Below are 25305 nucleotides of genomic sequence, written 5' to 3'. Positions count from 1 at the left end.
CACATATCTGAAATATAATCCTCGCCTCAATCTATTCTTTGGATCGTAATATATCACATTATTGCAGCACAATCTATCCAGCTAATTGCTCATATCAAAGATCTAGAATTATCTTTAATTTCTCTCTCTTTGTTTCTCCTCATGTTCAATCCATTTGCATGTCCTTTGGACTCTAAACATTTCCCAAGTGTGTTTGGTATGTCCCAACTTCACTGCCACAACCGTTGTCTAAGCTTCTATCATCTCTCAACTGGAGTACTGCAACAGATCTGTAACTGGTCTCCGTCTTCCTATTCCTGCCTCCTATAAACTATTTCCACATAATAACCAAAATGATCTTTTCAAACAGTTTTTTGTTAAAAATTATAACTGGTGTATAGAAAAGTATGCCATAGATTAGTTTAGCCAGTTTCTGAACTTCATAAAAATGTGATCATGTAGAAGTTATTATTCTGTATCTGCTCTTAGTCAGCAATATGTTTTTAGAGCCATCCACGGTGTTGTATATGATTACTACCATAGTTCCAAAGTTCATTCCTTTCCATTTCTGTAATATTCTATTGATGAATATGCTACTATTTTTCTGTTCTATTGTTAACAGACATTAAGTTGGCTTCCTGTTTTGGACCGTTATGAATAATGCTGTCATGAGCTTTCTTGTATGTCTTTTGGTGCACATATGTAAGATTTGAAACCAAAAAACTCTTAGAAGAAAACATAGGGAAAAAGCCCCTTGACATTTATCTTGGCAATAATTTTTTGCCAAGGACACCAAAAGCACAAGCAACAAAAGCAAAATCAACTGGTGGTACAACATAAAACTAAAAAACTTCTGAAAAGCAAAAGAAACAATCAACAAAATGACAAGGCAACCTAGGGAATGGGAAAAATATTTACAAACCATATATCTGATAAGGGGTTAATATCCAAAGTATATAAAGAGCTCATACAACTCAATAGCAAAAAAATCCCAAACAATTTGGTTGAAAAATGGACAAAGGGCCTGAACAGACATTTTTTCCAAAGAAGACATCCAAATAGCCAACAGGTAAATGAAAAAGTGGTCAACATCACTAATCACCAAAGAAATGCAAATCAAAACCACAATGAGATATCACCTCACACTGTTAGAATGGCTACTGTCAAAAAGACAAGAGATAACAAATGCTGGCAAGGATGTGGCAGAAAGGGAAACCTTTTGCACTGTTGGTGGGAATGTAAATTGGTAAGTCACTATGGAAAACAGTATGGAGGGTCCTCAAAAATTTAGAAATAGAACTACCTTAAGATCCAGCAACCCCACTTCTAGGTATTTATCTGGAGGAAATGAAATCACTGTCTCATAGAAATATCTGCACCCCGTGCTCATTGCAGCATTATTCACAATAGCCAAGACATGGAAAGAACCTAATTGTCCATTGACAATGAATAGATAAAGAAGGTGTGAAGCATATATATATATATATATATATATACAATGGGATATTATTCAGCCATGAAAAGAGGAAATCCTGCCATTTGTGAAGACATGGATTACCCTTGAGGGAATGAGGCTAAGTGAAATAAGTTAAACAGAAAAAGACAAATACTGTATGATCTCACTTATATGTGGAATCTAAAAAAGCTGAATTCATAGAAAGAGAAAGTAGAGTGTTGGTTATTGGGGGCTGGGGGTTGGGGAAAATGTGGCGATGGCCACAGGGTACGAACTTCCATTTATAAGATGAATAAATTTGGGGGAATCGATGGACAGCACAATGACGATAGTTAACAATACTATATTATACACTTGAAATTGCTTAGAGAGTAGCTCTTAAATGTTCTCACTATAACAACAGCAAAAAATGGTAATTATGAGAGGTGAAGGATGTATTATTAACTAATGTTATTTTGATAATCATTTCACAATATATATGTGTATCAAATCACCATATTGTACACCTTAAACTTACACAATGTTATATGTCAATTATATCTCAATAAAGCTTGGGAAAAAAAGATGAACTACTTAAGGATGGAATTAATCCAGTCAAGAAATAAGTCAAAATAAAAAATTCAAGAAAATAAAAATCACTGCAAACCACTGGTATAGACTACTGAATAATGTTAAACATGTATGAAGATTATACAACTTTGAGAATCATGGTTATAGCATATTTATATGGAAAAACCCACAAAGTTTAATAGTTCCTTTATAAAACAAGTATAACTTTAATAGCAAATCCTGAGGAAGACAGAGTAAAAAAGAAGATCATTGATAGACTCACTTGGAAAAATCACAGACAACTGTCTAAATTAAAAGATGGCACAGCAAATCCAGAAGTAAATTAAAAGGATAATAATAAAAAATAGTCAAGTGTGATTTATTTAAAAATGCAGTGATAGTTCAGTATTAGCAGCTATCAAACTAAAGGAGGAAAGCTTCATGAGCTAAGAAAACACTATACAATTCCTAAAAAGTGACCAGTAAAAAGAAAATATACATATAATAAAGACAAATTACCAAAACCAATAGCAAATATCACAGTACATGGTAAAACTGTACAGTTATTCACCTAATATCAGCAGTAAAACAAAGACATCTACAATAATTATAGCATCCTGTGTCAGTGAGGTGGCATAATGCACACTGTAATTCATGGTTTGTAGGAGAGCAGATTATCCTAATAATTTTGAAAAATAATGGGTAACTATTGAAACAGTTAGTAACTATTGAAAATTTAAATGCACATAAATTTTAACCTGCAATTATAGTTCTCAGAATCTCTCTTTAAAAACTGAAAGTGTCAATATATAAGGATTTATGTAGACCATCATTTTTAGGAGAAGAGAAATTGAAACAACACATTTTGTGAAGACAAAATTGTTGAATTATTCCACATCCACTCAAAGAAATACTATGCAGAAGGTGTCATGATGGCAGTGTAAGTGGACTCTGACCTCACCTCCTCCCACAAACACAACCAGGTTACAACTATTTTTAGAAAAATTACCCCTATGAGAGAACTGAAAACTGGATAAAAAGAACCTCTGCAACAAGGGACAGTCCTGACTGAGGCAGGAGAGGCAGAAATTTCTGTCTGGAGAGAAAAAACCACTTTCATGAGCCACAGAGCTTCACAATTGGCTGGCCAGGAGCAATCCTAAGGTACGCAGCCTTCCCTGGAGGAGTAGGGGACCCAAGCAGGGCAAAGTTGCCACTATAAGCATCCTTTGGACTCAGCCCAACTAAGATGAGTCTCATAATATCTGGCTTTGCTGGCTATTAACTACAACAGAGAATACCCCTAGAAAAGCTATTGGACATAAGCAGAAAAAAAATCAGCACTTAAAAGGCCCATGCACAAATTCACCCATTTTGGGAAGCAACCTAAAATCACCAGAAAGAAAGGTGCACTGCCCTTTGTTGAAAAGAGACTCACCTGATAGGCTCTGGGTACATATTGGTGAGGGATGAGGCCTCTCTAGGGACTAAGACTTTGGCAGCAGCCATTATTGTGATCTAGTATAGGCATCTGGCATAGATACTGGCAGACACCATTGGAGTTCCTCCCTTGGGTTGTTAGCCCTGGGTCTGCCCAGCCCACTAGAATGCCAATTTAATCCAGCTCAGCCATGGCAAGCAGCCCACCCTAGGGACTGGTCCTACCCCTCAGCAAGCCCTCAGTAAAGTGTTCGGCATGCATAGACTGGGTGCATGGATCCTCTGCAGGTAGGCAGGTGGTCCCACCTCTGAGGGTCAGGGTGTGCATGAGGAGAGGGTGGAGAGTGTGGGGCATAAGTAGAGTGCATGGGAGCCCCAGCAGTGGGGTGACTGGGTCCATTCCAGGGGGTCACAAAGTGTGCATGGGCCAGGATTGTGTTGATGGTGGGTGTGGTGGGCCATGGGGCTGGCTTATCCGTGGCAGAAGACCTGTATTTCTCAAACAGCCACACAGGGGATCAACCCTGCCAGCCAAAGCCTGAAACAATTGGCTACTCCCATGCTTTGGGCCAGCCCCACTCACCTGCAATCCAAAGAGACCTGACAACAGCCTTGCAGGCCAGAGGCTCACAGCAATTGTAAGCCCCTGAGCCTTTCAATCAGCCATGCTGGGGGCCTAGTCACTTAACAGAAAAACCGCAACAGGAATGTGCTATTAGACCTTGCAGCCAACTGTGCTGGGGCTCCCCAAACTTGATAAACTGACTGAAAGGTCCATAGCAGCCACACACAGCTGAACACTACAACAAGTCAGTCAGGGGGCCGGCTTAGACTCCCTGGGCAGCTGCAGCAAGAGCAACCCTGCCACAACAGACAGACACATGTAGCCCACAAAGAGCTCAGACCTGGAACAATTGGAACTGGTGGCAAGAGGGAAGCATACTGCTGGGCCTCAAAAGGTGGCTCCTACATAAGGCTACTTCTCCAAGATCAGAAGACATAGCTGACCCACCTAATACAAAAACATAAGCACAGAGAAAGAGGCAAAGTGAGGAGGCAAAGGAATGCATTGTAAGCAAGGACCAGGACAAAACCCCAGAAAAAATAACTAAATGAAACAAAAGGAAACAATCTACCTGACAAGGAGTTCAAACAAAAAGTCATGAGGATGCTCACTGATCTTGGGGGAAGAATGGATGAACACAGTGAGAATGTCAACAAAGATTTGGAAAATATAAAAAAGAACCAATCAGAAATGAAGAATACAATACTGGAAATAAAAAAAATCACTAGAGGGACTCAATAGCAGAATAGATGATGCAAAAGAACAGTTCAGCAAGCTGGACAAAAGACTAAAGGAAATCACCCAAGCTGAACAGATAAAAGAGAAAAGAACAAGGACAGTCTAAGGGAACTCTGGGACAACATCAAGTGCACTAACATTCATATTATAGGTGTCCCAGAAGGAGGAGAGAGAGACAAAGGGGCAGAGAATCTATTTGAAGAAATAATAGCTGAAAACTTTCCTAATCTAAGAGAGGAAACAGACATCCAGGTACAGGAAGCAGAGAGCACCAAACAAGACAAACCCAAAGAGGCCCACACCAAGACACATTATAATTAAAACGTCCAAAATTAAGGAGAAAATCCTAAAAGCCACAAGAGAAAGGCAACAAGTGACATACAAAGGAAACCCAGTAAGTCAAGTAGCTGACTTCTCAGCAGAAACCATAGGGGATAGAAGGGAGTGGCACAATATATTCAGAGACCTCAAATGAAAAAACCTACAGCCAAGAATACTCTACCCAGGAAGGTTATCATTCTGAATGTAAGGATAGATAAAGATTTTCCTAAACAAGCAAAAATTAAAGGAGTTTATCAACAAGAAACCAGCTTTACAAGAAATGCTAAAGACATTATTTAAGTGGGAAAGAGAAGGCCACAGCTAGGAATAAGAAAATTATCTCCCAAAAGGGCAATAATATCACTGGTAAAGGTAAAAAATACAGTACAATAGCAGATCAACCACTTAGGAAGATCAAAAGACAAAAGTACTAAAATTACATATTTCAGTGATAAGAGGGTAATGGATACACACACACAAAATAAAAGGTTAGGTATGATATCAAAAACATAAAATGTGGGAGGAGAGGAGTAAAAGAGTGGAGCTTTTAGAAAGAGGTCAAACTAAAGAGACTATCAACTCAATATAGATTGCTATATGTGTAGATTATCATATATGAACCCCATGGTAATCACAAACCAGAAACCTATAATAAATACACAAATAATTAAGAAAAAGGAACCTAAACATAATACTAAAGAGAGCCATCAAACCACAAGGGAAGAGAGCAAGAGAAGAAGAAAAGAACAGAAAAACTACTAAAACACCCAGAAAAAAGTAACAAAAAAGCAATAACTACATAGTTAGCAATAGCTACTTTAAATGTCAATGGACTAAATACTCCAATCAAAAGGCATAGGGTGGCCAATTGGATAAAAAAACAAGATCCATATATATGCTGCATACAAGAGACACACTTCAGACCTAAAGACACTCACAAACTAAAAGTAAAGAGGTGGAAAAAGATACTCCATGCAAAAGGCAAAGAAAAGAAACTGGGGGTAGCAGTACTTATATCAGACAAAATATACTTTAAAACAAAAACTGCAACAAGAGACAAAGAAGGGCACTACATAATGGTAAAGGGAATAATCCAAAAAGAGGATATAACACTTGTAAATATCTATGCACCCAACATACGAGCACCTAAATATATAAAGCAATTATTAACAGCCATAAAAGGGGAAATAGACAGTAACACAATAATAGTAGGGGACTTTAACACTCCACTTACACCAATGGATAGATCATCCAAACAGAAGATCAGTAAGGAGAAAGTGGCCTTAAATGACACATTAGACTACATGGTCTTAGTAGATATATACAGAACACTCCATCCAAAAACCACAGAATACACGTTCTTTTCGAAGTCACATGGAACATTCTCCAGGATTGATCACATATTGGGCCACAAAACAAGTCTCAATAAATTTAAGAAGATTGAAATAATACCAAGCATCTTTTCTGACCACAAAGATTTGAAACTAGAAATCAACTACAGGAAGAAAATCAGAAAAGCCACACACATGTGAAGATTAAACAAAATGCTTCTGAGCAGTGATTGGGTCAATGAAGAAATCAAAGGTGAAATCAAAAAACACCTGGAGACAAATGAAAATACAACATGCCAAAATCTATGGGATACAGCAAAAGCAGTTCTAAGAGGGAACTTTATAGCAATACAGGCCTACCTCAACAAACAAGAAAAAATCTCAAATAAACAATCTAACAGTGCACCTAAAGGAACTGGAAGAAGAAGAACAAACAAAGCCCAAAATCAGTAGGAGGAAGAAACAATAAAAATCAGAGCAGAAATAAATTAAATAGAGACTAAAAACCAATAGAAAAAATCAATGAAACCAAGAACTGGTTCTTTGAAAAGATGAAGAACGTTCACAAACCTTTAGCTAGAATCACTAAGGAAAAAAGAAAGAAGGCTCAAATAAATAAAATCAGAAATGAAAGTGGAGAAATTGCAACAGACATGCAGAAATACAAAAGATTATAAGAGAATACTACAAAAAGTTATACGCCAACAAAATGGATAATCTAGAAGAAATTGATAAATTCTTAGAATCATAAAACCTTCCAAAACTGAATCAAGAAGAAATAGGGAATTTGAATAGACCAGTTACCAGTAAGGAGATCAAAACAGTAATCAAAAACCTCTCCAAAAATAAAAGTCCAGGATCAGATGGCTTCCCTGGTGAATTCTACCAAACATTCAAAGAAGACTTACTACCTATCCTTCTCAAACTCTTCAAAACTTTGAAGAGAAGGGGAAGCTTTCTAACTCATTCTATGAAGCCAGCATTACCCTGATACCAAAACCAGACAAGGACGACAGAAAAAAAGAAAATTACAGGCCAATATCACTGATGAACATGGATTCAAAAACCCTCAACAAAATACTAGCAAATTGCATACGACAATACATTAAAAAGATCATACGCCAAGATCAAGTAGGATTTATTACAGGGAGGCAGGGATGGCTCATCATCCATAAATCAATCAATGTGATACACTGCCTTAACAAAATGAAAAATAAAAATCACAGGATCATTTCAATAGATGCAGAAAAAGCATTTGACAAGATACAACATCCATTTATGATACAAATCTGAATAAAATGGGTACAGAAAGGAAGTACCTCAACATAATAAAGGTCATATATGACAAACCCACAGCTAATATCATTCTCAATGGAGAAAAACTGAAAGTTCTCCTTCTAAGAACAGGAACCAGTCAAGGATGCTCACTTCCACCACTCTTATTTAACATATTATTGGAGGACTTAGCTGCAGCAATCAGGCAAGAAAAAGAAATAAAAGGGATCCACACTGGAAAGGAAGAAGTGAAACTGTCACTATTTGCAGATGACATGATTTTATATATAGAAAACCCTAAAGAATCCAGGGGAAAACGTTCAGAAATTATAAATGAATATGGTCAAGTTGCAGGATACAAAATCCCGCAATCCAATACAAAATCCAATACAAAATACAAAAAGAAAAATTAGTTGTGTTTCTACACACTAACAACGAAGTAGCAGAAAGATAAATTAAGAATACAGTCCTATTTACAATAACAACAAAAAGAATAAAATATCCAAGAATAAACTTAACCAAAGAGGTGAAAGATCTGTATACTGAAAACTATAAAATATTGTTGAAAGAAATTGAAGAAGACACAAAGAAATGGAAAGATATTCTGTGCTCTTGGATTGCAAAATTAACATAGTTAAAATATCCATACTTCCTAAAACAATCTATAGCTTCAATGCAATCCCTGTCAAAGTTCCAACAACATTTTTCACAGAAACAGAGCAAAGAATCCTAAAATTTATGTGGAACTGCAAAAGACCCCAAATAGCCCAAGGAATCCTGAGAAAAAAGAACAAAGCTAGAGATATCACACTCCCTGATAATAAAATAGACTGCAAACCACAGTAACCAAAACAATATGGTACTGGCACAAAAACAGACACACAGATCAATGAAACAGAATTGAGAGCCCGGAAATAAACTCACACATCTTTGGACAGCTAATTTTCAACAAGGGAGCCAAGAACATACAATGGAGAAAGGAAAGTCTCTTCAATTAATGGTGTTGGAAAAACTGGACAGCCACATGCAAAAGAATGAAAGTAGAACACTTTCTTACACCAGACACAAAAAATTAACTCAAAATGGATTAAAGACTTGAATGTAAGACCTGGAACCATTAAACTTCTAGAAGACAACAAGGCAGTATGCTCTTCAACATTGGTCTTATCAGCATATTTTCAAGTACCATCTCTTACCAGGCAAGGGAAACAAAAGAAAAAAATAGACGAATGGGACCACATCAAACTTAAAAGCTTCTGCACAGCAAAGTTAACCGTCAACAAAATGAAAAGACAACCTAACAACTGGGAGAAGATATTTGCAAACCATATTTCTGATAAGGGGTTAATATACAAAATATATAAAGAACTCATATATCTCAACACAAAAAAACTAACAACCCAATTAAAAAATGAGCATAAGATCTGAACAGACATTTCTCCAAAGAAGACACACAGACGGCAAACAGGCACATGAAAAGATGTTCAATATCACTAATTATCCAGGAAATGCAAATCAAAAGTACAGCAAGATGTCACCTCACTCCCATCAGAATGGCTATAATTAACAAAACAGGAAACAATAAGTGTTGGAGATGATGTGTAGAGAAGGGAACCCTCATATACTGCTGGTGGGAACGCAAACAGGTGCAGCCACTTTGGAAAACAGTATGGAGATTCTTCAAAAAATTAAAAATAGATCTACTATATGATCCACCTATTCCACTGCAGGGTATTTATCCAAAGAACATGAAAATACAAATGCATAATGATATATGTACCCCTATGTTCATTGCAGCATTATTTACAATAGCCAAGACATGGAAGCAACCTAGGTGCCCATCAAGAGACGAATGGATAAAGAAGACATGGTATATATACACAATGGAATACTACTCAGCCATAAGAAATGATGAATTCCATCCATTTGTGACAACATGGATGGACCTTGAGGGCATTATGCTAAGTGAAATAAGTCAGAGGGAGAAAGTAAAATACTGTATGATCTCACTCATAAGTAGAAGATAAAAACAACGACAAACAACCACATAGAAACAAGGATTAGATTGGTCATTACCAGAGGAGAATGGGGGAGGGAGGAGAGTGAAAGGGATGATTAAGCACGTGAGTGTGGTGATGGATTGTAATTAGTCTTTGGGAGGTGAACATATTGTAATCTACATAGAAATCGAAAATTGTAATGATGTACACCTGAAATTTATATAATGTTATAAACTACTGTTACCACAATAAGTATAGAATAAAAACATTTTTTAAAAGGTATATTTTGATGTTTGCAATAAAAAAATTATATTAAAAAAATTAGAAATACTATACAGCTATAAAAATGAACAGCTGGTATGCCTAAACCTAAAAGGATATCCATGGCCTATTGTGAAATGAAAAAAAGAAAAATGCAGAGTAACATGTAATAAATAGCCCCTTTTTCAGAATATGAATTTCATCAAGAACTTTAGTTACTTTGTATGCACACTGCATTTGAAAAGCCCTGTTGTGTCTTGAAAATTTTGTAGTCAATCCAATACAGAATTGTGTACCAATCCTGTGTTGCAAAGGGCAAAACGTGGTGGCAGTACTGCCTTGTTGTGGGAGGAGATAGAAGTTGAAAGTAAGAACACTTACAAGATGAATTCCCCACCCTCTTGGAAAACAACCTGAAATTCAGATTGTTACATTTTAGTGAAACTGGGCTGTGCTTTTATTTTAGATCACCGTCTTTTCGATAGTTGCTACTGATCTAAATGAATATGGATTTCTAGGGCTATTTCTCTGCACCATATTAATACCACCCTTCACAATGATTGGCTCTCTGTTCATTTTTTCTGAGGTGAGTAATTTTATTCCTTCCTAGGGTCATGAAATATGCAGTCATTGGAGAAAGCCTTGAATATTATGAAAATGTAGGTAGAGTTCTGAACTGTACAAAGTTTGAAGTCTGTCTTTGGAAAGCCCATTCTCTTACCACTGGCATGAGCCATGTCCTCAGTCAAAAGGAAGCCCTGCCTTGGTTTATGAAGGTCAAAGGCAACCCCACATCAGTAGAATTTTACAGTTCTCATGGTAAACTTCACTTCTGGAAAAAAATGATCCTACTGGGAGGCTCATGAGATGCTCTTTTTCGGTCAATTTTGGACATGTTAGGATTAAGGCAATGGGAAATGCCAAGTAGCCAGTTGGATATGTGAATCTGAAATTCAGTGTGTGGAGTTTGGAATGATGTTAAATACTTGAGATTCATCAGCATCTATATGATATTTAAAGCCATGGAACAAGATAATATAACCTATAGAGTAAGTGTAGATAGAATGAATAGAGGGCCAAGGATTTGACCTTGAGCTCCAAAATTTAAAGATTGAGAAGACAAAGAGTCAGAAAATCAGCTTGAGAAGGAGCCTGTGAGGTAGTAGAAAAAATAGGGGACTGTTGTGCATAAGGATCTCTTCTCAGAAACTCTCCTTACACACTTAAAGTATCACTATACAAGGATGTGTGTCAGATGGCAATAAAGAATGTTTCAAAACGGAGATAGTGATTCAGCCATCGAGTGAGAGGTCCAGAAAGATGACAATTCAGAAGAGACCACTGGATTCAGCTACATGGAAGTCAGTGGTGATATTAGTAACATACGTTTCAATGGAAGGGTGAACACAAAGGCATAGTAAGAGTCACTTGGTAGAGAATGTGAAGTGAGGATGTAGTGCAGTGGGTGTATACACATATTTCTAGAAATTTTGCTAAAAAGGATACCAGAGAGATGGATGAGTAAATGAAGGAGGAGAATATACTTTTGTTTAGGAAGGGAGATACTAGTATGATATGAGAGAAATTTCTGACGAAAAGACAGATATGGAGGACCTAAGAAGCCAAGTCCTTGAATAGCTGAGAAAAAATGACATACAGGGCACAAGCAGAGAGGTTGCCTTCCTTAAAGGCAGGAACATTCTGTCTATTTATCAAGATCGTAGCCAGAGTATATGAATACAGAGGCAGATGGTTTAGTAGTTTCAATGGTAGAAAGATGCAATGATTCTCTTCTGACTGATTCTACTGTCTTAGGGAAAGAGGTGACATTATCAACTGACAGTGAGGTGGAGGAGATATTGGGATTTTGAGGATAGAGGAAAAGATGTGAACAATTATTTCAGAGTGGTCAGTTCTACTGAGAGGCAGTGCTAAAGGACCCCTGCCCTGCTTTTCAAGTGAAGTCAGCAAAGTTGAGTGTTTTGTTACCATAATCTGCTTCTCAAATGCAGTTCAGGGCAGACGGAGAGGTGGGTTCAGTCAGGGTGAACGTTTTGCAAGATGAGTCTGACAAAGAAAAGGCTAAGGGAGCAGTCGTTCTCTCTAAAGAGGGATTACAACAACGGACCACGGATTCTAAGCTAGTGAATGAAGACATGAAGGAAAGGAGGTCTACAGACAGGGACAATGTTGTGAGGTTGGTGGGTGGGAGGTTCATCAACTCCAAATTATGGAATAAGGATACTAGAGTAACGAAGCTGAAAAAATAAGATGTGATGGCAGACAGAACAAAGATTAGGGACCTGAAGTTGATCTCGGATGTGGTACAGTTACTGGAAGTGGGTCACGGAAGCATTTAGGAGAACAAGATCATTTGAAATGATGTCAGGTCCTGGCAAATCATCCAATGTGAGAAACAAAACCACCTCTAGATGGTGGATGACTGTGACAGAGATTTACTGCATCAGCTTAAAGCTGCTCAGAAAAAAAGTCTTGGAAAATATAGTTCAGGAAGCAAAATTAGCCCTTTACTCTTTACTCACTGAAGATTTGAAGGATGTTTCAAAACATATTGTAAATCTAATGAAAACCACACACTTATGTGTATGCCTGTGAAACTCCAGGTGAAGAGCTTTGTTTCTAGCATGAGGGATTGTCATGATTATTCTCCAGAGTGGGTGCAGTAAGGGACGGCAATGTAATGGTGCTAGGGCTCCTGGGGAAGAAGAGAGGGAAGGAGCACAGACGCAGAGAGAAAGGCAGGTAAAGTTAGGGGAGAGGGTTTGTCTTAAGACAAATCTTGCCCATGGCTTCAATGGGTCCTGCCAGCACCACCCAGGATTCTCCTGCTATCTCACAGTGTTACATATAAGAGCATCTGAGCCTATAGCCAAGCACTGGTTAACAGTCATCAAGCGACCTTGGAAGCAAGGAAGACACACTGCACAGTCAGAAATTGACCTTTACCTGATGCACCAGAGAGAATCACATCGAATGCTGGCAAGGTCATTTAACAGGCATTAATTTGTCTTATGTGAGATGAGATTCACAAACAGATGATGGTTCATTTAAATGTAATTTTTTCCTCATTTTACAGATTTCTCCTGACTCTGCATATTATTTAGGAGCTTCAGAACAGCAAATTGTATTTCTGGCATTGCTAATAGTAAGAAAACATTTCCATTTAAATGTTCTTGCATGAGGGGACACATTTGTATGCTTTGCATTAAATTCAAAATTTAATTTCAGTACTTAAAAATTTGGCACTTTAGGCATCTGAAGCAAAGCACACACACAGAGGCTTTAAAATCTGGAACAACATCTTTATAATGACCATCTGACGCCAAGTGTGAAGCCCAAACTCCAAATGTCATGAAAAGCACTAGCATCAACTTACTACTACAACTCCTGTTACAGTTTCTCTGAAGAGCAGTGAAGCTAACCCTGAGAGTTTTATGGGATGTTAAATAGGTTGTCTTTTAATCCTGTGAAAGTGTTATCCAGTCTACCTTTATATATGATCAAATTCCTTAAGTCAGTTCCAACACTGAAATCGCTATTTTTATGGTGATACTCATTTTGATTGTCTTTTTTTTCCCCCTAGCCTTACCTTCATTTTTTCATTTTCCTTTTTGTTCTACGATGTCTGGAAATGAACTTTAGGAAGAAATCAGTGAGAAAGGATCCTGTGTTCAGGTTGAGAAAATTCAAATACAATTTCATGTCTTATTTTAACATTCGTTGTTTAAACATTTTAATATGCCTCAATTAAGTAAAAAGTACTATGCAGGATTGTTTTTAAGGGACTGTGTAGTATATGAAATTATAATTCATGGTACTTTAATGAGTAAGAGAAGTCACAGTAGCACACATCAGACACTGAAAAATTAAGGGCAGACTATAATATCACTGACATACCAGAAGAAAGTTATATACAAGAGGTGTAATCTTTAAAATAATAGGTAAGTATAGATAAGCAATTAGATAAGTGTAGCCAAACCAGGAAGGAAGAGAAGGCTGAGGAAAAGAAAGAAAGTTGAAATAAATACCACCTTCTTGAAGACTTGAAAAGGGAGCTGGGAACAAACTTGAAGGCTTGTGTTGGAGGATAATGGAAAATTAAATTGAAGTTAAACATTAGAGTGTCTTGGAATAGGGAAGCGAAGAGAAGGTTTTGAAAATTACAGAATGGGAAACAAAGGCAGGTGTGTTTCAAAACCTGACCTGGCTCACAAAATACGAACCAAACTCAAGTGTAATGTAGGTGGTGAGAAGTGAACAGGAGAGTGAGAAGGTGACAGCCACGCTTTAGGAAATCAGCTGACAACAGTAATTTGGATGGCATGAGGGAGAGAGACAGCAATCAGCAGTAATCAGTGGTGGGGATGATAAGGGAAGGAATTAGATTGCTATCAGTAAGAAAGAATGATTTTGACACAGATTCCCACGAAATGACAGTGCTTAGGTACTGATGACTATATATCCGGGGTTTTCTGGGAGATAGCTCTGCTTCCAAATGTTTGGGTTCATTGCTCTCACAAAGCCTTCAGAATCCTAAAATATCGGTGTCAGAATTACAGTTTCTAGATTCCCTTCTCATACAACTGTACCCCAAAATCCTTTGCCAGAGTGTGCACTGTTTTATTGTTTGAAAAAAAAGTCATGACTGACAAGGAGAATTAAACTTAGGCAGAAAGCTAGGATGATGTATAAGTGGCATCATTTGACTCACTGATGGAAACTAAGCTGTTCAAAAGGCAGACGGTGTAGAGCAGAAAAATGGGGATTATGTTGTGCTCACAGTTACTCAATCTATTCACAGAATTAATAGCAGTTATAGAAAATCCATTATTTTTGCTACAAGTTTTTTTAACTGGAAACCTGTTATTTTCACATTGTTTTGGTTTTAGAATTTCTCCAAGAAGCAGTGATGTTTTTCCAAACCCAGAAGAACCCGAAGGAGAGGATGAAGATGTTCAGATGGAAAGAATGAGAACAGCAAATGCCGTGACAGTCCCAGACTTTGATGAGGTAGAATGACTGAAAATGCCCTTCATCAAATAATTTCCTATCTCAGATAAAGTGGGCAACTTTCTAATCTTAATTTTTGAAAAACGCTTTGAGGTTCTTTCATCCTTACACATGCAGCTCATTACTTGACTTCAGTAAATATGCAATACCCACAAAGATAAGAAAACAAAGGAAATACACACACACACACACACACACACACACACACTAACTTGTTAATGTATTTTTCAGAGTCATAGTTTTCGTAAGTAAAGCTACACATTACAAAACCTCAGTAAGACTTTGTGAGTTTTAGAAACTGAATAAAGCTTAGTGCAAGCAATTCAAAGCAGAGATTTCGTCAGAGGCATGTATGTGTTTGTGTGAGTGAGTGTGTGTCTTAAGAGTTCTATTCGTTTAGCGGATGTCTCTATTCCTATCTTCTGAGGAAGAGCGAGCACAAATCACATGATACAGCGCAAATGCCCTTTCCCTGTGGGACTATAGATTGAGAGAGCTCACTCGAAAATGGCAGTTTCTATGGGAAGGACTGGTTTGATTCATGATTTGATATAGGGAGAGATTGGGTCATAGGAAGTACGGAGCGCTCACTTATTTCAAGGTGAGCATAAAGCCCTGTTGTTATTTACTTATCTTTGCAGAAACCAGTCATCATTGCCAGCTGTCTACGGAAAGAATATGCAGGCAAAAAGAAAAACTGCTTTGCCAAGGGGAAGAAAAAAGTGGCCACAAGAAACGTCTCTTTCTGTGTTAAAAAAGGTTAGAAACAGGAGTTCTGTTAGCAGAGCGATCTCGACCTCTGAAGATGAGGTCTTTGGAAGGGAATGATACTATCCAAATCTGGGGCCTTCTACTGCTAGACATGAAAGGCAGCCAACTCATCAGCAGGCTAAGGCTGCTCCCTCCTGCTTAAAAGCCTCAGCTATACTTATAACAATGCTTTTACTTTGCTTAGGAAGACAGTTACGCCTGTTCTCTTGAAACAAACAAACAAAAAAGAACAACCACCACTACCGCCAAAAAAGGAGGCAGTCTTTCTCTTAAGAAGGATGGTATAGCTTTCTAAAGACTATAATTAATTTCACAACATGGACTACTACTCAGAAGAGCGCTCACTGGGGCATAGTAGCGCATGCTTCATTCTAACGAGTAGCACATTTTGTGGAAGTGTTGGTTAAGTGCAACAGGCTTTGGAATCAAGACTTGTTTCAAATTCCAGCTCAACCTCTTATTGGCTACATGAACTTGGGCTAGTTATTTATCTTCTTTATGCCTCAGTTTCCTTACCTATAAAATGACGCTAGTGATAACGCTCAGGTTTGTGTGTGTGTGTGGGTGAAGAATAAGTGAAATAATGTATATAGTGAGTTTGACCTAGAACTTGACACATGGTGAGTCTTCAAATAGTGTTTTCTTTGAATTTTTCTTGTTATTATTTGAAGTTATAATTCCGAGCACACCTATTTCTTTCAGGTGAAGTTATAGGGCTGTTGGGACACAATGGAGCTGGTAAAAGTACAACTATTAAGATGATAACTGGAGACACAAAGCCAACTGCAGGGCAGGTCAGTAAAACGCACTGAAATATGGTCATTAATGCTGCCTAGAACAGACATTTTACAACGAATATTGATGACAACGTTAAAAATACTTAGGCAATTCTGTCCTATTAATCACTGTGATTTATGCATCGAATGAAGAGGATTAAAAATTTCTCTCCTTAAATCCAAAAACAGTTAGATACTGAAAAGGGCTGCATATTATCTATGGTATGCCTTTTACTGAATGAAAATAGAGACGTTAAAAGGAAGTATATATTCCTTGTGATCAGAGATCTTTGTTTCGTTGATTTACATGTCCTGAGAACTTGTTGCATTGAATTGCCTTACCCAGCATCACATCAGAAACCACTGTCAGAATAATGACAAGTCCTGCTTGTGTGGTTGCAGAGACATGAATCTTCATACAGTCACATGTCACTTAATGACAGGGATACATTCTGAGAAATGTGTTGTTAGGTGATTTTGTCATTGTGTGAACAATGGTATGGCCTACTACACGTCTGGGCTATATGGTACTGATCTTTTGGGAACACCATTTCGTATTTGCAGTTGACTGTGTTTAATAACCATTCTCTACTTGTATGCTGTAATTAAATATTATATGTGATTGTGAAACAAAATTCCATTATCAAGTGAAACATCATAGGTCTTTACAAAGGGTATGTACAACAGAAACATATAATTATTGAGACATATCTTGGCCCAATTGATATAATGGTATGACCAGTAATCATAGATAAATTGAGCAGCAGAGAGTATCACTATAGATACATTGAAGTTCTTGATGCACAACAGTGATGCTGAGATAGGGGTAAAAGATCCAGGATTTATTAAGAAAATAGAGATCGTAGGTCAGAGAAAAAATTAAAAATTACCTAAATTCAAAAGCAAAGACTAGAATTGTATATGAATACTACTTGGCAATATGTCTAGGCCAAGTTGGGTAAAATGATGGACAGAGGTCCAAAGAAACACAACTTTGAAGGGGAGATGCTATTGACGTTTGAGAGAAGGTTAAGGTCAGCAGGAGCGTTCATCAAGAGAGGTTCCACAGTGGTGTTGACAGCTACCAAGATTCCTAGATCGTCTTTCCATTTCCACTCTTGCCTCACACAGCAGCCAGGGCAGTCCTTAAAAATTGCAAATGAGATCTTGTCACTAGCCTGCTTACAACCCCTCACTAGAATTGATCCCAAATCTTTACCAAGGCCACAAAAGGCCCTGCAAGATCTGGGCTGTCAACCACTTTTCACACCCCCGTTGCTCACACTGGCCTTCAGCTGTCTTCCAACTGCAGGGTCTTGGGTTTGTTTTTCCTGTGGAGTGCCCTTTCTTGACTCTTCATGTGCTTGCTTACCTCCTTCTCATCACCTTAAATTTATCTTCCCTGAAGGCCTTTCCCTGACTACACTAGCAACTAAATCAGATCTCCATTTTTATTCTTTAGCACATCTGTCTCCTTAAAAGCATTAAGCAGGGGCTGTAATTCTTTTACTCATGTATTTACTTGTTTATTTTCTGTTTCTCTCTCTAGATTGAAAGTTCTACGAGGTCAGGTTAACTAGTTCTCTCCTTTATATTTGAGAGAGACAATATAGCCTCAAGGTCAAAAGCTTGGATTCCGAAGGTAGATGCCAGTTTTAACTCTCAGCTTTACTTTGTGAGACCTCCCACAAGTTTCTAAATCTAAACACATGTCAGTTTTCTCATATGTAAAACAGGGATGATAAAACTAATACCTAAGTCATATAGGGTTTTTCTAAGGGTAAAGTAATTCAAAACATAAAATGCTTATATTCTGGTGCATACATAGTAAGCATTGGTACACATTATCTGTTATTATTATTATATAGCACAGTATCTGGCTCATAATAATAATAAATGCTATCATTGGTTCCTATGTGCCCGGCTAGTGCTCAGAGCTTTTTGTTTACTACCTTAGTTCATGATTTCACAAGCTCAACACTGGTGACATTTTGGACTGGATCATTTTTATTGTGAGGGGCTATCATGTGCATTTTTGGAGAGATAGCAGCATTCCTGGCCTCTACTCACTAGGTCCCAGTAGCATCCCAATTTTGACAACCAAAAATGTCTCCAGACATTACCAATTGTCTTTTGGGAGGAGGATTGCCATAACTGAGAACCAGTGCCTTATTTAATCCTCACAATGAACTTGTGAAACAGATCCTATAATTACAACTATTTTTACACTAGGGAATCAAAATCCTCAACAAGTATCCAAACCCTTAGAATGTTTGAATCAATGAATGAAGTCAAACGATGGACAACCAAATAAGCAAGCTTGAATTCAACCAGGGTGATGGACTTGGTAATAAAGTCTAAACTATAATGGAGGGATATAACAATGTGGAATATCTGTCTTCTGATTTATCGAATTTTTATCATCTTTTCCCAGAACTAAGTGATTACTTGTTTACTTTGGTACTCTTGGCAGCGGTGTGCGTAAGAGAAGGACATCACTGAAATATACACTCAGATTTACACACACACACACACACACACAATTTTGATGTGAATGTGAGAATGAACTTTTTGTATAGGTGACTTTGAAAGGGAGCAGTGGAGGGGACACCATCGGGTTCCTAGGGTACTGTCCTCAGGAGAACGTGCTGTGGCCCAACCTGACGGTGAAGGAGCATCTGGAGGTGTTCGCCGCCGTGAAAGGCCTGAGGAAAGAGGACGCCGCAGTTGCCATCACACGGTACATGGGAGCCACACCTGTCTCTACTAGAGGGCTGTGATAGTGATGATGTTCATACAGTTAAGGAAAGGAGATTCCAACTGATGCCTCCATGCTTGCGGGAGAAGACTTAGTCATCTAGAACCTACTTTAGTGTTATGTTCTCTCACTTTAAGCCTGGAGAGAAAAAGTTTATTGATTATTCTTACTACAGAAAGAAGTCATTGAAAATATGAGTTTGACCACCATGAAAGATTCATACAGTATCCTAGGTAGTTTCACTTTCATCGTCACTCTGACGATTCTTTTAAAAATTTCTCCACTGTAGTGTTTGTTCTCATTTGCTTGTTCTCCCACCTTCATTCCCCACTGTGCAGGATTGACTCACTCTGTTTCCTTCAGGTTAGTGGATGCGCTCAAGCTGCAGGACCAGCTGAAGCTCCGGGTGAAGGCCTTATCTGAGGGAATGAAGAGGAAGGTAGGGGTGGGGCTCAGCGTTACTCTGCGCACCCTGCAAATGGGTGCCACATGTGCTGTTCCTCTCATTGCAGCTGTGCTTCATGCTGAGCATCCTGGGAAACCCATCGGTGGTGCTTCTGGACGAGCCATCCACAGGGATGGACCCTGAGGGGCAGCAGCAAATGTGGTGAGGAGATGTCATCAGCACCCCTAAATGGATTTATTAATCCTGTAACAGCTGAGCTTCAAAACTGTAGTTTACTTATAAAGTGAGAGACATCCACATTATCAGGAACAGTGACATTAAGGGAAAAAATCTGATGTGATATCACAGCCAGTTTTTATTAAAGAGAAAAAGATAATTCTAACAACCTAACATGTGCTCTAAGAATTTCATTTTCATCTTAAATGTTCTGGGTGTGCACGACCCATTTTTATATTCAACCAAATCAAACTATTTTTAAGTTTTAAATTTCTGCAACCACCCAACACACAATTCTTATGGAAGAAAAAAAATTGCAAGTCTTCAACATATTCTTTAGTTACTTTACTTTTTACATTTTGTACATTATATCATGCTTTTAAATAAGTTCTCCTAATTTTCTTCTTTTTTCCCACTGCTTTCTCATAAATATTCTTGAAATTCAGCATTTTTCTAAACAACCTTGTACCCAGTATCATCCTCTCCATTCAGCCCACGCCGTGCTCTGAATTAGACATCCTAACCAATAGTTTGATTATTTCCATGCCTGTTGTCTCTCCAGTAATCTTTCTCTGTCTAATCTGAATTCCCTAATTGTTTTATATGTGCCGACAGAAACGTCTTTAAAAATTGTTTTCATTTTACCTTGAGCATTCCTCCGAGTTAACATTTCCCTTGGCCTAACTTTAGGCAGGCGATCCGGGCCACCTTTAGAAACACGGAGAGGGGCGCCCTCCTGACCACCCATTACATGGCAGAGGCTGAGGCTGTGTGTGACCGCGTGGCCATCATGGTGTCCGGAAGGCTGAGGTGGGTGCCTGTCCAAGCCCACCCTTGGCCCCCAGGTGTGCCCTGCACAAAGGACATTGCCCTGCACATGATTATCACTCTGAGAAGCCGGAGTAGCTGGCTGCTCCCGCTCTACATGCCCTGCTCCTGGCCTCCAGAGGCCAAAAATCACAGCAGTAGATTTCTCTCTCCTTTTTCTTGCTTGACTTTATCCTCCTCCCACCTCCAGATGTATCGGTTCCATCCAACACCTGAAAAGCAAATTTGGCAAGGATTACCTGCTGGAGATGAAGGTGAAGACCCCCGAGCAAGGGGAGCCCCTCCACAGTGAAATCCTGAGGCTCTTCCCTCAGGCTGCTCGTCAGGAAAGGTAAACACAGGTGGTTTTTACTTTCCTCTTGGTCTTTGTTTTGTTTTTCTATTATGGCAATGAGAAATAAAAGCTTTATCTTCTCATTTTTTTTTAACTCTGGTAATTATGAGTACTTTAATTACTAGAGAAAGGCTCAATTCGGAGAAATCCCATAGGAGTGAAACAAGAGAATAAAGTGCTGATCTGGAAGCTGATTCTTGTAAGGGAATTACATTCCCAGGGGTCCATGATGTGCCAGGCACTAATGTGTGCATGTACCTAGATCATCTCAGTGGTCCATTCTAGAGGGTAAAACCATCCCCATTGTATGAGATCAACTGCCTAAAGCCTGTCTGTGCCCAGTACCAGGCATCACTCCAAGCTCAGTGAATAGTGTCTCTTAGCATTTTTATTATTACCAGTAATAGCACTTAAGGCTCAGGTGGGTTAGATAATGTCGGATAACTAGTGGTGGAGCCAGGAGGTGAACCCAGTTCTTTTTACTTAAATGTTCTTCTCTTCTCGTTAAGAAAGAAGGATAAGTAATCCTGCTTCTTCCCTTCCTGAGGTGTAGGTGCTGTCAGTTTCCTCCCCTTTGTCCCCCATCCTCCCTAGGGTAAAATGGAGCCTTTTCATAAAAGCTTTCTAAATGGTTCTGCTTTAGTAAATTGACTTCTTGTTGATCAAAGAGCATTCACATCGTGGCTATAGCCAATGCTATACAGATGCATACACTTAAGTGAATTATTGATGAGATTATTGCTCCTTTTTAGACTTACATCCATCAGTGGTTATGCTCTGGAAACCTGGAGTTCAGCCTCACTCTCTTTTCCTCACAGATACTCCTCCCTGATGGTCTATAAGTTGCCTGTTGAGGATGTGCAACCTTTATCACAGGCTTTCTTCAAATTAGAGATAGGTAAGAGTGACTGCGTAGAGATAAGACTCTAGGAAACAGATCAATTCAAATCTTGCACAAAACCAGTGTAATAAGTACATGAACAAATAATTGTGATGTTATACTATAAATAGATTATTAAGACATTTATTCCAGTGTTTCTCAGCCAGGGGTGATTTGACAATGCCTGCAGATATTTTTGGTTGTCATGACCGGTGGGGCGGAGGGGGTTGGAAGGGTGGGTGCAACTGATATTTACTGGGTCAAGGCCAGGGACAATGCTAAACATCCTACAATGCACAGGTCAACCCTCTGCCAGAACAAAGAGTGATCAGACCAAAACATTATTAGTGTCTAGGTTGAGGAATACTTCCCTGACTGAATAGGCTCCAGAAGGAAGAGACCACTGGCATTTGGGTCTAGAGTATCCACAAATTCATACAAACAGAGAGATATATATTTGGTTTTGTCTGTCTGTACTATTTGATAGCATTAGATGCTGATAAGGAGGTTCCTCTTTGTTGAGGTGAGCTAAGTCATAACTGTTTTCTAGAGTCTTGAATTTTGATCTTTGCATACTGCCTTGATCTATTGTGGACTCAGTTTTGCCTGTCACACCAGTGTGTGAAATCTAATTGAGAGAAGGTTAGGATCACCCTAGAGAGGTTTTCTTTTCACTTTCTCATTCTGTCAGTCACCTTCACTCTATGGTCCATGGGACTATGTCCCACAATGACTATTTTGGCTTAGTGACCAATTTTGCATCATTCCAGTGGGAGGGATTTGAACAAGCAAAAGGCTTTTATAACTAATTAGGAGCAGAGAGAGAGAGAGATGTTCAGAAAAGCTACCTCCCTGGAATACAATATAGGCTTTTCTTAAAAGCCTTCTCATGTTTCTGCTTTCAAAAATATTCCCTCCTACTTCAAACTCCTTCTGCTGTGCTTAATTCATTAAAACTGAAGTTCTCATTTAGGGGGAAAAAACACAACTTTTTATCACAGTTTTCTGCCCCGTTATGTGAAGATTACACAAAGTACAAAATATGGAAATGTAAGCTATCATTTTTTTTTCTCCAAATGTTAAGTTGGACACAGTTACATTCTTAGCTGGAATACATTTATTGCATGACCTAGGCCCAGTAGCTTAGAAGCAAAGTGCATGCCCCATGACTATCCCTTTGTCTTGCCACATAGACTCATTCTTGCAGACCATCAGACCACTTTTGGGTGATGCAAATCCCAACAAAACTCAAGGCTTACATACTCCCTATGGGTCAGATTTACTTCAGATTTGAAGACTTGAAGCTAGGAAGTAGAACGGTCGGTTTTATCTCTCTTCTTATCTTATTCCCTCATCTACTCAAAAGCTGATGTTTTAGGCCCCTCTAGGGTGGAGAGTAAGGGGATGGGAGAGGAGATAATATGGTAACAAAGCTTGATTTGATCATAGAGCTGTACTGTTGTGTCAGGCCCTCCTATGTAGAGATGGACAATTGCTGGCCCTTTCTTTCATGGGTGCTTTCGTGAGTTCCTTGAAGACTCCCTCTCCCCTCCCATCTGTAGCCTGTGATGACATTCCACCCTTGGTGGGGGAATGATGCCTCCTCCTCTTGGTCTCTTGTGAACACCTTTTAGCCCCTGGGCCCCTTCTTGGAATCCCTTTACCCTGCCAGGTGATCCTCTTATGGTACCTCCCCCTTCGAAGTCCATGAGAAACAGATTCTTTGCTTCTCCAGATTCTGAGAGTGCAGGGCCATCAGCCATCCACTGCACTTTTTCTTTATGTGTTTCCAGACATGAGTCAAGGCCTCATGCCCCTGTCTCCAGATTGCAGGCCAATCCCACCTCATCCTCTGTCCATAGAGAGGAGAAAGGAAATGCCGCAGCAATGTGATAACTGTCTAAAAGAAATCTTTGCTTTCCAGTCTCACCTTTCCATTCATTATTTTCTTCTTCCTGTGTCTGCACCTTTGGGGTCTCAGTTATAGTCCACATTGGCAACAGATGGTAAACTCAAAATAAGATAATTCAAGGCAGTTTGGTTTATAAAAGGACTATTTGCAAGGGTGCAAGTAACAGTGCAGTTACTTGAGGCTAGAAACAGCAGAAGTGTTAACCATTGTTAGGTCCAAAGGGACTAAGAGAAGAAGCAGTGATTGGAACTTAGAAGCAGGGTCATCTAGAATTTTCCACCTTGAGAGAAGCAGTGATCTTGAATCAAGGGATGCACTTCATATCAGGGAAGAAGTGAAAGAATAAAGGCCTTCATCTTCCCTCTCCTCTGTCCCTCCTCCTAAGTTTTCCACTGGTGGAACCCACCAGGTGGAGCCTCTTAAGTCAGCCTCTGGAGAAAAAAGCAGGATGGAGAAAAGTGAGGGCGGATATAGAAGCACACATGGTAGTTGTCCAGCACAGAGGGAACCATCTCTTAGTATATTCTGCATAGGCGGTCTGGAATCTTTTATATTGTTTTTTAGTTTTGTGGTGCCTCTTCCCAAACTCTAAGAGCATGGGAGAGTATTTCCACCCTAGTACAAGACTATCTGGTGAAAATGCCTTCTCACATTTAGTCCCAGAAAATTTACTACAGTATCTTTTATATTTAAGATTGATTTCTATTTACTTTTTGTACATGACTTGATAAACTTGTGAATAAAAAATTTATGAACTCCTAAGACATGTTTATCATTACACAGTTAAACAGAGCTTCAACCTGGAGGAGTACAGCCTCTCACAGTCCACTCTGGAGCAGGTGGGTCAGTTTTAGTGATTTATATCACTCTTGGAACATAAATATATAATGTGTGTGTATGCTTTGCACTCACTTGGAGTTATAGGAAGTAGGGTGACATCCCCTCTATTTCTTGCCCCCATTACAGGTTTTCTTGGAGCTCTCCAAGGAGCAGGAGCTGGAGGACTTTGTTGAGGAAGTTGATCTCTCAGTGAATTGGAAGCTCCTCCCACAGGAAGCACCTTGAAGCCCCAAATACTCTGCCTCTCTTTAAGCTTGTGACAATTTTTTAAGATAATAGTTTATAGCATTAATATACCTTATGTGAGATATGGTGCAAAATGCTTTTGAAACTTATGTTCTCATTTTTCTCAATAATATTACTTATAAAGGACCAAAGTGGGTCTTCTTAACAATGTTACTTATAGAGGTGTTACAGGCCAAAGTGGGTCTGCTCCTTGGTGAGTTGAAATCTAAGTCTTCACCAGAAGTAGTTGTCACACAAAGTATAATTTTATTTGCAGCGTGCAGCAAGTAAAGGAGACCACAGAGAATAATTTCACAAAGCTGTGGCTCCCCAAGCAAAGGGAAAGTGGTACCTTTATTTGGGGTAGGGAAGGAATATTCAGAAGGGAAGGTTTGTCATCACATGTAGAGGTG

General features: G+C 38.8%; 1 protein-coding gene across 6 annotated transcripts in view; it reads left to right on the top strand.

Moving 5' to 3' along the window:
• Positions 1 to 24987, top strand: part of ABCA9 (ATP binding cassette subfamily A member 9) — a 64765-nt gene extending 39778 nt beyond the window's left edge. For 5 of the 6 annotated variants that reach the window (XM_046675072.1, XM_046675067.1, XM_046675070.1 and 2 more), the window contains 14 exons: positions 10382 to 10501; positions 13013 to 13081; positions 13520 to 13611; positions 14826 to 14946; positions 15588 to 15705; positions 16420 to 16511; positions 19073 to 19233; positions 19615 to 19690; positions 19764 to 19858; positions 20564 to 20683; positions 20892 to 21032; positions 21854 to 21933; positions 24611 to 24666; positions 24794 to 24987. In XM_046675072.1, coding sequence (XP_046531028.1) covers positions 10382 to 10501; positions 13013 to 13081; positions 13520 to 13611; positions 14826 to 14946; positions 15588 to 15705; positions 16420 to 16511; positions 19073 to 19233; positions 19615 to 19690; positions 19764 to 19858; positions 20564 to 20683; positions 20892 to 21032; positions 21854 to 21933; positions 24611 to 24666; positions 24794 to 24892 — 1440 coding nt within the window. In that variant the 3' untranslated portion in view covers positions 24893 to 24987. The other variant, XM_046675073.1, reaches the window with a different exon arrangement.
• The last annotated feature ends 318 nt before the right edge of the window (positions 24988 to 25305 follow it).

The sequence above is a fragment of the Equus quagga genome, chromosome 11, assembly GCF_021613505.1.
Source record: "Equus quagga isolate Etosha38 chromosome 11, UCLA_HA_Equagga_1.0, whole genome shotgun sequence".
NCBI lineage: Eukaryota > Metazoa > Chordata > Mammalia > Perissodactyla > Equidae > Equus > Equus quagga.
This window is presented reverse-complemented; position numbering and strand designations above follow the sequence as displayed.